The sequence below is a fragment of the Protopterus annectens genome, chromosome 14.part0, assembly GCF_019279795.1.
Source record: "Protopterus annectens isolate FY-2018-M chromosome 14.part0, PAN1.0, whole genome shotgun sequence".
Taxonomy (NCBI): Eukaryota; Metazoa; Chordata; order Ceratodontiformes; family Protopteridae; genus Protopterus; species Protopterus annectens.
Window position 1 is genome coordinate 172,334,088 of NC_056748.1, and position 13,870 is coordinate 172,347,957.

The 13,870-nt window shown below is 42.5% G+C and overlaps 1 protein-coding gene across 1 annotated transcript in view; it reads left to right on the forward strand.

The window, feature by feature from the left end:
* Positions 1 to 13,870, forward strand: part of DCLRE1A (DNA cross-link repair 1A) — a 1,235,225-nt gene that overhangs the window by 323,489 nt on the left and 897,866 nt on the right. Inside the window, exon 4 of the mRNA XM_044055939.1 lies at positions 1,048 to 1,166. Within this exon, the coding sequence (XP_043911874.1) occupies positions 1,048 to 1,166 (119 nt within the window). The remainder of the gene's footprint in view (positions 1 to 1,047; positions 1,167 to 13,870) is intronic.

Below are 13,870 nucleotides of genomic sequence, written 5' to 3' on the forward strand. Positions count from 1 at the left end.
GCATCCAGTCACCATCACTGAATGTGATCTGTTTATGTGCTCTTGGATTATTGCATCCAGTGTAATTTACATGGCTTTTTATATGGAAAATAGAAGAGCATATATTAGTTGTTACTTTTATGTATAACTTGGATCTGACAAAACTCTGACAAGGGCTCATCTTTTGTTTTTACTTACAGCTTGTTTAGCCCACAATTTGAATCCTGTTTTCTTGTTTTTCATAAAAGAATGCAAGGTGATCTTTAACACAGATCTTACATCAGTATTTATGACAATTCATTTTATCAAGTTGTATGCTGATTCCATTCCTGTACAACTAGCTTTCCTGTTTTTTGTTTTGTTTTTTTTTTCCTGGAAAGTGTTTACTACCCTTATGGCTGGAAAACTACGTTTCCTTGATACTCTGGTTTGTTGTCTACACACACAGACACGCACACAATAATATCTTATGTGTTATTGAACATTGAAGAGAAATTGCTTTTTCTTGTCATTGGCAGTGTTTTGTATAAAATGCTTCTTTGTACTTACTGTTATAAATAAAACCTGCAGAAGTAAAGATCCTGTTAGAAATGATAAAAAGCTTGCTTTTTGAGTCTGTCCCCTGCATTTGTACTTTTCCTCACTTGCCTTTATATATAGTTAATATTTTCTGATTAGAGTAGTTATTTGTATTGCAGGAAATGTTTAATGTGGTATCCTCATCAGAGTGAATCTTGATCTATCATTTACTGATGTTTGACTGTGATTTTTGAGGTAATGGAATTGGAGAATTTGTGAGGAGAAGGCCAGAGATCCAGTTGCTTTCTGAATTTTAGTTTATTGTTATTTCTCAATACACGTCCTGTGTGTTTCCTCCAACATGCAGGGTTATGTTTTGTTTTGCAGTCTACACTGTGTACCTTATTTTTCTTCCAAATTGCATGTTTACATAATATGGTTCTTTGTGAGCATTCCTAAGTTGTACATCACATTCTTAGGTTGTAACATTGAACATATGCACTAGTGTTATAAATGTAACTGGATAGTAAAACCATTTAATCCTTGCAGGTTACAGGTAACTTGGTGCGGACCAGACTTCGAGTGGAGGAGCAGTATATTAAAACATTGCCGATGAACACAGAGTGCGTGGTGGATGGGATCAAAGTAGTACTGCTTGATGCAAATCAGTAAGTGCTTTTGGATACTAAATATGCTGTCCTGTAGCATACCAGTTACATTTTCAAAGGATTTCCTTATTTTTACGTAAACTTTCTATCCTTTATATTTAAGATTATAGTTTCATTGTGTTTACCTTAAGGTTTAATACTGGCAGGACTTGGCTTGGATATGAATACTTTTCAAGACTATCATTTTACCTGTAATCATTGAGGAAGAGTGACCCTTTCTCAGGTGTCATCAGCCTGCCATCCCCTCACTTTACAGAATGACCTTAGGCTATTACCTCTATTTACAGTACCTCTTTTATTATTAGTAGCATTTGTCTCTGGAGAAAGTTTGTATTAAGGTTTGTGTGCATTCCTTGCTCCAGGTCAGTCCATTCTTTCTTTCCCTTTTGCAGAAAGCTTTTTTTTGCTACAACTACCCCCTTCCCCTCACCTTTCAGGTTCCCGTTTTCCTGTCATTGGTTTGTCCTCACTGTAATGCAAATAGGATATGTAGTATCAGTGCCAGTTCTATGGCATTTATTTTTCTAATAGGTGTGTGTGTGTGTGTGTGTGTGTGTGTGTGTGTGTGTGTGTGTGTGTGTGTGTGTGTGTGTGTGTGTGTCTGTGTGTCTGTGTGTGTGGCAGGTTTACCCACACACTTGTATACTCAAGTTTAGGTGGAAGTTTAATTGCCTTTTGAGAGAAATGGATAAGAAAGACTACAAATAGCATAAGGAGTTTGGAAAATGTAAATATAGTTCCAAAATCTTCCAACAGGATCATCATTCAAAATATTTAGTGTCTTAGGGATGTCCATTTTCAGAGCAGTACAGTATAACACCTTCAAATCATTAATAGAAGGAACCACTTAGAGCTAGAGAAATGAAAGTCCACTCCTTCTCCACAGTCAGCTAAGGATTCTCTTCTGCTGCTAATCCATCTGGTCAGACCTCGTAACGGATAACACCAGTGGGTTCTGACTAGCTTGTTCCCCTAAGGCATCTAAAATAGGGGTGTCATCTGTCTTAGGGCATACTACCCAGATCTCATCTTATTGCAATTGCTTCTGTACCATCAGAACCAGAGCTTAGAACTCTCTTTGGCCCTTATTTGATATGGTCCATCAGATCCAGGCATTCTATGTTGGTTTAATTGGAATATTCCAAGATGCAGCAGGCTTTTATTTCAGTACAACGTATGTGGTCTTAGATCTACTCCCCTGCTGACCCTGGGGTGTGTTGAGCTCCATCTCTTCCAGATTTTGCTATTCCTGCTTGATCATCTTCTTGATTGGGTCTGGTCCTAGTCTTGATTCCTGTTCAACAGATGGTCATCCTCCCGGGGTCAGTGTTAATAGTTCTACCAAAGACAACAGCAAGACCGATTTCAGAACCACTGACCTTGAACCTGACTGCCTTGATATCAACATTGCCACTGACTACCTTGTGGTCCACATCATCCATACAAGGGAGATCAAGCATTTTCCCTCATTCATCCAACTTCTGTTTCATGACAGGAACACTGTTTCCATAGAGATGGTATTCGCTGTGATGCATACACGTCTCTAGGGCTGTTGGGCTTCATCCATTACCTCAGTTACTTTTTTGAAGAACCAGCCATAGGCAGGATCTGCCTATTCATCTGGTACAAAGCCTGTTATTAGGCTGATGAGAGGATCTGATATTTCATGTTTTGGGTTAACCAGACAGTAGCCTGGTATGTTATCCGCATAGACATAGTGTTTTTGGTCTTGGATAGTACCTTGAGAATTTGTTCTTGTGAGATTTGAGGTGGCCAGCGGTAAATGTGAGCATTTGATCCGACAATATTGAAGGAGGAGGGTGAAGTTGGAGCTGAATGGGTTTGCTAGTAGCTTGGCTGTGTGTCTTGGGTTTAGTATTTGATGTAATTTACTGTTAGCTCTGTGCAGTGCTAGGCATTGTTTCTGAGGTTTCTAGCATAGTTGAAGAAGGCTTTGTGGATGTCTTTATTGCCTGGGTGGTTCTTTTACCTCATGTCTGGCTTTAGTTTATTTGGTCAGAATTCAGAATTCCTTGTTTAGTTTAGCAAGAACGTTTTGGCTACTTGGGAGATTCATTTTTGCATGCAATAAGCTTTTTTTTCTTTTATTGTAGAGCCTGTCTGTACATTAGGCTGCCACCATACTGGTTTATTTTTTTTAATTTTGTTTTTTATTTATTTCTGAAGGGGATACATACATTTATACTACTGTTTACATCTGCATACAAGTTGTCAGTAAAAGATTCTGCAAAAGTGATGGGATTGTCAAGGTGGAAGGGGCTTTTAATCAGGGTCATCCCTCTGTTTTACAAGACTTGTGGCAGGATTAGCCTTTGCATAGTCTCTGAATGCTAAGGTATTGGAGGAAGTTTCTGGCTTCGGATGTGACTGAGCTGTAGCTCTGATTTAACCACGGAGGAGGTTACAATAGGCAGGGAGCAGAGTTCTGCCATATCAGTAAGAAACGAGTCCAGGATTTTTTTTTCCTGCTTGGTATGTCGGCTTACTGGTCTGGACATACATGTTTGAGGATGTAAAAAAATGCAGAAAACGGCAGGATAACCTTCACTTTATTCCAAGGCACACAGAATTCCAGTAAGCACTTTCGTCTCCCAAAACAATCACAAGAGACACCGAATTCCAGTAAGCGCTTTCGTCTCCCAAAACAGTCACAAGAGACACAGAATTCCAGTAAGCGCTTTCGTCCCAAAAACAATCACAAGAGACACAGAATTCCAGTAAGCGCTTTCGTCTCCCAAAACAATCACAAGAGACTTCTTCAGACTGAAATGATCATTACATAACGCACTTTAAATATACCTCTTTAGGCATATGATCAATCACATGATTCCATATACTGTCCATAAAAAACAAAAAACATTGCATTAAATAAAAACAGTTTAAAATACCTGACATTATATACTTATCCTTAATGTTTTAACCTCTTTTTTAAATACATGATGAATTCTCCTCTATTATTTAATCCAGGTGGGAAACATGCATTTAATTTAAATTGCCAGCAATATTCAAGCCAGCCAAGCTCTTCCTCTACAATTATAATTATTTTCAAGAGAAACTAAGCAAAAAGATGTTGTTGTGTCTTTCGGCTTTTCCCGGTTAGGGGTCGCCACAGCGGAACTCCGGTCCGCTAATGATTGGCAGTTGATTTTTACGTGCTGAGTTGCCAGCCCTAACGCACAACCTTCAACGAAGGTACACCCATTCACGCATGTCTCCACACAGAAGACGCTCTAGCTGCGAGTCAAACCGGTCAGCGTCTTACTGTGAGGCGGCAACGCTACCGCAGCACCACCACCGCGGATATATGTACATAAATACGCCATCCAAATAGGAGATATCAAAAATGCTATATGTAAGCATTATGAAGGTAGTAATTATAAGGTAAATTATAAATTCCTAGTACTAGACTCCCTGGTTAATTTTACAAAAATTATAAATGTAGAGGAAGCGCTTGGCTGGCTTGAATATTGCTGGCAAGTTGAATTAAATGCATGTTTCCCACCTGGACTTAATAATAGAGAAGAATTCATAATGTATTTAAAAAGAAAGGGGTTAAAACATTAAGGGTAGCGTAGGTATATAATGTCAGTTACCAACTGTTTTTATTATTTAATGTAATGTTTTTTATAGAGTATATGGAATCATGTGACTGATCTTGTGCCTAAAGAGGTCTAAAGAGTGTTATGTAATGATTATTTCAGTCTGAAGAAGTATCATGTGATTGTTTTGGGAGACAAAAGCGCTTACTGGAATTCTGTGTGCCTTGGAATAAAGTGAAGGTTATCCTGCCGTTTTCTGCAATTTTTTTTTTTTTTTTTTTGAATTTTCTACAGTTTTGCTGTTTGTGCTACTTCTGAAGAGAATGCTGGAGGATGTATAAGTCTTCCACTTGACGGTGGGATAGTTGAAGTCTCCTAGACGAATGGTGTTTGCCCTACTACACAGAGATCCTATATTGTTTACATAGGAGGTATGGGACAAGGTGGATATAGAAGGGGGGTCCAGTAGATGTTCTTTGTGTTTCACTGTTGCAGTCATTACATTTGGGTAATCTGCTGGCAGGTTGCACTCAATCGGCCTGATTAACAAAGTCTTGGGTCATGCGTCGGTTGCTGTCCCTTCTTCCATGACGTCAGGTCGTCAGGGGTATAAATCATGCAGCCGACGCCATTACATCATTCTTTCTTGCCGCACGGTGCCCGAAGCAGAAGCAGTTCGCAGGTGCCGGTCGGCCGACTCCTGAAATTTTCGTTTTCGAGTTTCAGATCTGAAGTCTTCTACTAAAAAGCTAAGTACCCCATTGGGGAAACTTTTTCTTGCTCCTTACCGATGTCAGTAAAAGTTAATAATTGCATTACCTGTGGGAAGCAAATACCTCATAAGGATTTGAATTTGTACTGTGTCCCTTGCCTATGCCCTGACCACAACGTACCTTGCTGTCGGTTTTGTGCTTTATTTAATCAACGCACTAGCAAACGTCGGTACATTTTTGCTTCTAAATATTTTGGCTCACACTTAAATTATCCAGAAATGTTGTCGGTTAGGTGTAAAATTGTGCCATATCACACATGCAGAAAACTGTACAGAAACTCATACCGGATCGGTCGAGGCCCGGGTTAACGACAATCACCAGTACTGTTGGCCAACAGGGTGCTGGCGGAAATTGGGCTACTGTTGGCCGAAGGAGGAGAAGAGGCGGAAGGCATGCCCGAAGGCAGGTAAGGGTTAGGACTGTGATAGTGAGGGTCGGAACTTTGAATGTTGGCAGTATGACTGATATAGGGAGGGAGCTAGCTGATATGATGAACCGAAGGACGGTTGGTATATTGTGTGTGCAAGAGACCAGATGGAAGGGGAACAAGGCTAGGTGTATCGGAGGCGGTTTCAAATTGTTTTATCGTGGTGTGGATGGGAGGAGAAATGGCGTAGGCATTATCCTGAAGGAACAGTATGCTAAGAGTGTTTTGGAGGTGAAAAGAGTGTCGGATAGAGTGATGTTTATGAAGCTGGAAATTGATGGTGTAATGATGAATGTTGTTAGTGCATATGCTCCACAAGTTGGGTGTGCGATGTTTGAGAAAGAAAAATTTTGGAGCGAGTTGGATGAAGTGGTGATGACTGTACCCAAGGGTAAGAGACTAGTGATTGGAGCAGATTTCAGTGGGCATGTTGGTGAAGGGAACAGAGGGGATGAGGAAGTGATGGGTAGGTATGGTGTTAAGCAAAGGAATGCAGAAGGTCAGTTGGTAGTGGATTTTGCGAAAGGGATGGACATGGCTGTGATGAATACGTATTTTAACAAGAGGGAGGAGCATAGGGCGACATACAAGAGTGGAGGAAGATGCACACAGGTGGATTATATCTTATGTAGAAGGGACAGTCTGAAGGAGATTGTAAAGTGGTGGCAGGGGAAAGTGTAGTTAGGCAGCATAGGATGGTGGTTTGTAGGATGACATTGGTGATCAAGAAGAGGAGGATGAGGGTGAGGGTAGCACCAAGGATCAAATGGTGGAAATTGAAAAAGGGTAATTGTGAGGTGATGATCAGGGAAGAGTTAAGACAGGCACTGGGTGGCAGTGAAGAGTTACCAAATAGCTGGGTAACTACAGCAGAGCTAGTAAGAGAGATGGCTAGAAAGATGCTTGGTGTGACATCTAGAAAGAGGAAGGAGGACAAGGAGACCTGGTGGTGGAATGAAGAAGTACAGGAGAGTATACAGAGAAAGAGGTTGGCGAAGAAGAAGTGGGATTGTCAAAGAGATGAAGAAAGTAGACAAGAGTATAAGGAGATGAGGTGCATGGCAAAGAGAGAGGTGGCGAAGGCTAAGGATAAGGCGTATGAAGAGTTGTATAAAAGGTTGGACACTAAGGAGGGAGAAAAGGACCTGTACCGATTGGCTAGACAGAGGGACCGAGCTAGTAAAGATGTGCAGCAGGTAAGGGTGATAAAGGATAATGAGGGAAACGTGCTCACAAGTGAGGAGAGTGTGTTGAGCAGATGGAAAGAGTACTTTGAGGGGTTGATGAATGAAGAGAATGAGAGGGAGAGAAGGTTGGATGATGTGCGGATAGTGAATCATGAAGTGCAGTGGATTAGCAAGGAGGAAGTAAGGATAGCTCTCAAGAGGATGAAGAACCGAAAGGCTGTTCGTCCAGATGACATACCTCTGGAAGCATGGAGGTGTTTAGGTGAAATGGCAGTGGAGTTTTTAACTAGATTGTTTAATGAAATCTTGGAAAGTGAAAGGATGCCTGAGGAATGGAGAAAAAGTGTTTTGGTGCCAATTTTTAAGAATAAGGGTGATGTGCAGAGCTGTAGTAACTACAGAGGGATTAAACTGATCAGTCACAGCATGAAGTTATGGGAAAGAGTAGTGGAAGCTAGGTTAAGAAGGGAGGTGATGATTAGTGATCAGCAGTATGGTTTCATGCCAGGAAAGAGCACTACAGATGCGATGTTTGCTCTGAGAGTGTTGATGGAGAAGTATGCGAAGGTCAGGAGGAGTTGCATTGTGTCTTTGTGGATTTAGAGAAAGCATATTGACAGGGTGTCTAGAGAGGAGTTGTGGTATTGTATGAGGAAGTCGGGAGTGTCAGAGAAGTATGTAAGAGTGGTACAAGAGATGTACGAGGGTTGTGTGACAGTGGTGAGGTTTGTGGTGGGAGTGACAGATGCGTTTAAGGTGGAGGTGGGATTACATCAAGGATCAGCTCTGAGCCCTTTCTTATTTGCATTGGTGATGGACAGGTTGACAGACGAGATCAGACAGGAGTCCCCGTGAACTATGATGTTTGCAGATGACATTGGGATCTGTAGTGAGAGTAGGGAACAGGTGGAGGAGACCCTGGAGAAGTGGAGATATGCTCTAGAGAGAAGAGGAATGAAGGTCAGCAGGACTAAGACAGAATATATGTGTGTGAATGAGAGGAAGGATAGAGGAATGGTGAGGATGCAGGGAGTAGAGGTGGCGAAGGTGAATGAGTTTAAGTACTTGGGATCAGCAGTTCAGAGTAATGGTGAGTGTGGAAGAGAGGTGAAGAAGAGAGTACAGGCAGGATGGAGTGGGTGGAGAACAGTGTCAGGAGTAATTTGTGACAGATGAGTACCTGTAAGAGTGAAAGGGAAGGTCTACAAGAGGGTAGTGAGACCAGCTATGTTGTTCGGGTTGGAGACAGTGGCATTGACAAAAAGGCAGGAGTCAGAGCTTGATGTGGCAGAGTTGAAGATGTTAAGATTTGCACTGGGTATGACGAGGATGGACAGGATTAGGAATAAGTATATTAGAGGGTCAGCCCAGGTTGGAAGGTTTGAAGACAAAGCCAGAAAGGCAAGATTATGTTGGTTTGGATATGTGCTGAGGAGGGATGCAGAGTATATTGGGAAAAAGATGCTAAGGATGAAGCTGCCAGGTAACAGGAAAAGAGGAATGCCTAAGATAAGATTTATGGATGTGGTGAGAGAGGATATGCAGGTGGTTGGTGTGACAGAGCAAGATGCAGAGGACAGGAGGAAATGGAAACAGTTGATCTGCTGTGGCAACCCCTAACGGGAGCAGCCGAAAGAAGAAGTCGTCGTCTGTTAGCAATCCGACTACCGGAATACCTAAAAAATGCAAAGAAAAAGACAGAGACTGGCCATTGAGGTCCAAAACTGCCGACGACGCTTTTCCTAAGCCAGTCGCCAGTTCGCCGGTACTCAGTGAGGCACTTTCGCCGCCCTTGATACCTGCTACTTCTGATTCGTAGGCCTCTACTGAGACCCATTTCGAGTCCGGTATGCCGCGAGATGCTTCAGTTATGGAACCCGCGGATGTCTCTTCCTTGGATGGGTCCAGAGCCACTGTGCAGGCACCGTCTTCTGAGGATGTTTTCAGACCTATAGATTTGTATATTAGACCGACGCCATCTTCAAAACTAAGGCCAAAATCATGACCTATGCCTAAAAAACTGACGCCTGGGCCATATGTGCAGGCCCCTATGCCTAAAAAACAAATGATCAAAATGGCTGAAGATTTAATTACTCTGATCAGGGGTAGCCAACTCCCCCCCCCCCCCTTCTAAGAGGCCTAGGCAGGACATTGATTATGAATCTTCTGAACAGAATTCTATTTCTTCTGACTCTTCTAATGAACAGGAATTGTCTATACCTACTTATGAGGACTTTGATGCAGAAGATTCTGTTCCTTCTGCTTCTCCTCCTGAGGATTTTTCTTTTGGGGAAACTTTACATACCCTAAAGGAACATTTCCACTGGGAAAGTCAGGATTTTTCTGAATCTAAAAAGAGACTTAAGGAATTTCTTCTTCTTCCTCACCATAGGCCTTTGGCTATACCTCCTGTTCTAGACATTGTTGATGATGTTTTTTCAGAATCTAGTATGGCTCCTGATTCTCTGCCTCCAGCTCCTTGTAAGCCAGACAGATGCTACAGGATTTCTGACTCCCACAAATTCCTTTTCAAAAATCCTGTTGCAGATCCTGAAACCATTTCTCAGGGTCCCAAGGGCATTAAGGCTTCTACTGCTAAAAATCCTACCCCTTCTGATAGAGATTCCAGGGCGCTGGATAGATGGGGTAAGGTTTACATTTCTGCAACCCTGGCAATCAGAGCTTTAAACTGTCAATTTCATATGCTAAAAATATCAGCAGCATATCATGGGCCTGCTTAAACAGTAAATTATGTTGATTACTGACTGTGTGGAAAATAAAGATTTACAGGATTTATTGCATTCAGCTGAACAAGTTGGAAAACATACTTTGCAATGTGGTTTTGATTCTTTGAAGGCCTCTTGCAAGGCTTCTGTAACTGGGTCTGTGCTACGAAGGCATGCTTGGCTCAAAGAGCAAAATCTGCCTGATCATGTTAAAGCAAAATTGTTAGATGCTCCTTTACAACAGGGCTGTCTCTTTGGTAATAAGGCTGAAGAAATTCTAAATAAGATGGAAGATAAAGCCAAATCTTTGCAAACTGTGAAAGATTTCTTACAAGTACAACCTCCAAGATTTAGTAGACACTGGCCTACTAAGAACTGGTCCTTTCCAGTTCCTTCGAGAGCCACTCAAGTCAAACCCAGATATTCCAAAGGCACCAGGTTTCAGTCCCAAGGGACTTTCAGAACAAAACAATGGGGTGCCTCCTCCTCCAAATCTGAAAACAACAAGACACCTCCCTGTGGTAAGCAGTCTCAGTGACTTCCCTTTACACTTACCAAGCACTTACCTTTTAGCCGCCCCTTTGGGGGGGACAACTGGCTCTTCATGCAAAAAACTGGCAATTTATAATCCAGGACAAATGGGTTTTAAATATAGTATCCCAGGGATACAGATTTCATTTCCACACGTTGCCAATTCCAAACGGATGGCCAGACCTGCCCCCAAATCAATGGGCAGAGGCCCAGAAACAAGTACTTTCCCTCATGAGCATGGGGGCTGTTCAACTAGTACCAGAAGAGAGAAAGGGACAAGGTTTCTATTCAAGACTTTACCTGGTACCCAGAAAAGACAAATCCTGGCGTCCAATTCTGGACTTATGTACTCTAAACACCTTCCTGGACATCCCAAAATTCAAGATGATGACTCTTCACCATTTACTTCATATGCTAGGCAAAGATGCCTGGTTGGCAACTGTAGACTTAAAAGAGGCTTACCTGCATATCCCAATCAGGGAGTCTTGCAGAAGATACCTCCGCTTCAAAGCAGGCTACTTGCATTACCAGTTCTCTGTACTGCCCTTTGGCTTATCTACTGCTCCCAGGGTCTTCACAAAGTGCCTGGCCCCAGTAATTGCATTTTGCAAGCAAAGAAATATTCAAATATATCCATACCTGGCCGATTGTCTAATTCAGGCAGAAAACAAGGACATTCTTCTAAACCATCTGGCGTTTGTAAAAAGGGTTCTAACTTGTCTAGGGTACACTATAAACGAAAAGAAATCACAACTGGTACCCTCTCAAAAAATTACATTCCTGGGTGCAAGTTTGAATACAACTGTCCAGATGGCTTTCCTTAATGCCAGAGAAGCAAATTCATTTGGTGACTTACTTCAAACAGGTGGCCACAAAAACCCTGCTTTCTGCAAGGCAAATACTGCAAGCCTTGGGGTTCATGGCCTCCTGCATTCTTCTAATTCCATATGCAAGACTGCATATGAGTAAACGTCATTGGTACTTAAAAAGTCTATGGAGTCAGCATTGTCACAGCCTGGAAACAATGATTCCTATCATACCTTGCCTGCAACTAGAGTTCCAATGGTGGGCAGAGGCCTGCCACCAAAACAAGGGACTGCCATTCACACCACCCCCTGCCGCCCAAACCCTAACTACAGACGCATCGGACTATGCTTGGGGGGCTCATCTGGCAGGGAAGTGCATTCAGGGCAAATGGAGCCCAAATCAAATGCACCTTCATATCAATCAAAGAGAAATGCTACCTGTACAGAATGCATTGGCAGCCTTCAAGGACTACCTTCATCCAGGACAATTAATGATAAAGACAGACAACACCACAGTTATGTGGTACATAAACAAGCAGGGAGGAACACATTCCTACCCCCTTTGCAGACTAGCCATGGCATTGTGGAACACGGCCTTGTCCTATCAAATACAAGCTCAATTCCTGCCAGGAAAGCTGAATACTCTGGCAAACCAACTAAGCAGAAATCTCATGGACCCACACGAATGGAAAATGGAACCACGGATTTTCAACATGTTGGCACGCAAATGGGGGAGTCCAGACATAGATCTTTTTGCCTCACCCAAAAACTATCAGTTAGACAAATTTTGCACAAGAACCCATCACAAAAAAGCTTGGAAAGTGGATGCTCTAGCCTTCAGCTGGAAAAACCTATCAGTCTATGCCTTTCCCCCTCTGCCTCTGCTCTCCAAAGTTCTAATAAAAATCAAACAGGACAAACCAAAAATTATTTTGATTGCTCCAGACTGGCCTCCCTAACACTGGTACCCACTCCTGCGCAGTGTGCCACATCTTCCACCATGGCACCTGCCTCAGACACCTTACTTACTGTTTCAGCAGAACAACCAAATTCTGCACACTCATCTCCATACTTTGAATCTTGCAGCGTGGCTAATCACCTAAATTCACCCTTAGCATCCCTCAGCAAACTTGTAATGGATGTCATTTTGGAGGTGAGAAGACCTAGTACTAGAAAATCTTATGCTGACAAATGGAAAAGATTCTGTGCCTGGAATCAGTCTCAAGGGATAAGCACAGCAGTGCCCAACATTTCTCAGATTTTGCAATACTTAACTGAGATGCTTCACAAGGGCCTGTCCTTTTCTTCCATAAAAATCCATGCCTCAGCCATTTCAGCTCATTACAACACAGAACCTCCCCTCTTCTCTCATCCTCAGCTAAAGCAGTATCTCAGAGGGGCCAAAAACTTAAGACCACCCAGGAGTGCTCCAACCCCTGCCTGCGATCTCAATTTTGTATTGGAGAAACTCACTCTTCCTCCTTTCGAGCCAGCTGCTACTGCAGACTTAAAATGTCTCTCCTGGAAAGCCGCTTTCCTTTTAGTAGTCACTTCAGCTAGAAGGATTTCCGAATTACAGGCTCTTATGACAGTGGAGCCTTTCATCATTTTTCATGTGGACAGGGTATCTCTCAGGACCAATCCATCCTTCATGCCTAAGGTGGTATCCAGTGTGGCTCTTAATCAGACCATTCATTTGCCAACTTTCTTTCCCAATCCGCAGAACAAGGGGGAGCGGATTCTGCATTCATTGGATGTACACAGACAACTTAGATTTTACTTAAACAGGACAAAATCTCAAAGAAAATCTGAACAACTGCTGGTGGCATTTGCTGCAGGGGCAGAGGAAAAGGCTATTTCAAAGCAAACCATTTCCAAATGGATAAGCCATTGTATTTGTTTCTGCTATATGCACCATGGAAAAACTATCCCCCAGGGGATCAGATCCCATTCCACCAGGGCTGCATCTACTTCAACAGCCTTTCTCAGAGGTGTTCCTACCAGGGACATTCTAGAAGCTGCTACCTGGAGCTCAGTTCATACGTTCAGCAAACATTACCATTTACCACTTTTTCTAAATCCAGAACTGGCTTTGCCACTGCTGCCCTGCAGGGCCTTATAGCTGGTCCTAATGCTGTATAATTCCCTCCACCCAACCATAGCTTTGGGAATCTACCCAAATGTAATGAATGCAACAGTGAAACACGAAGAACATAGTACAGTTGTGTACACTTACCATAAATGTAGATGTTCGAGTGTATTCACTGTTGCAGTCCTGCTTACCTTCCCTCCAGCCCCCTATTTTTCTCTGGCTATACCTCTACTTTCTTTCACTGTGCTTAAAAGCCCTTTTGGTGTATTTGCTTTTGGGATTGGAGGTATATTTTTTGTGTTTTTAATTATATTTGCTCCCCATTTGGGGGGCACCTGACATCTGGGGCAAGAAAAACTGATGTAATGGCGTCGGCTCCATGTTTTATACCCCTGATGACATGACGTCATGGAAGAAGGGACAGCAACCGACGCAGGACCCAAGACTTTGTTAATCACGCCGACTGAGGGCAACCTGCCAGCAGATTACCCAAATGTAATGACTGCAACAGTGAATACACTTGAACATCTACATTTATGGTAAGTGTACACAACTGTACTTTAGCCATAATGTGATAAGGAATTTTGTGTATATTAAGTTTT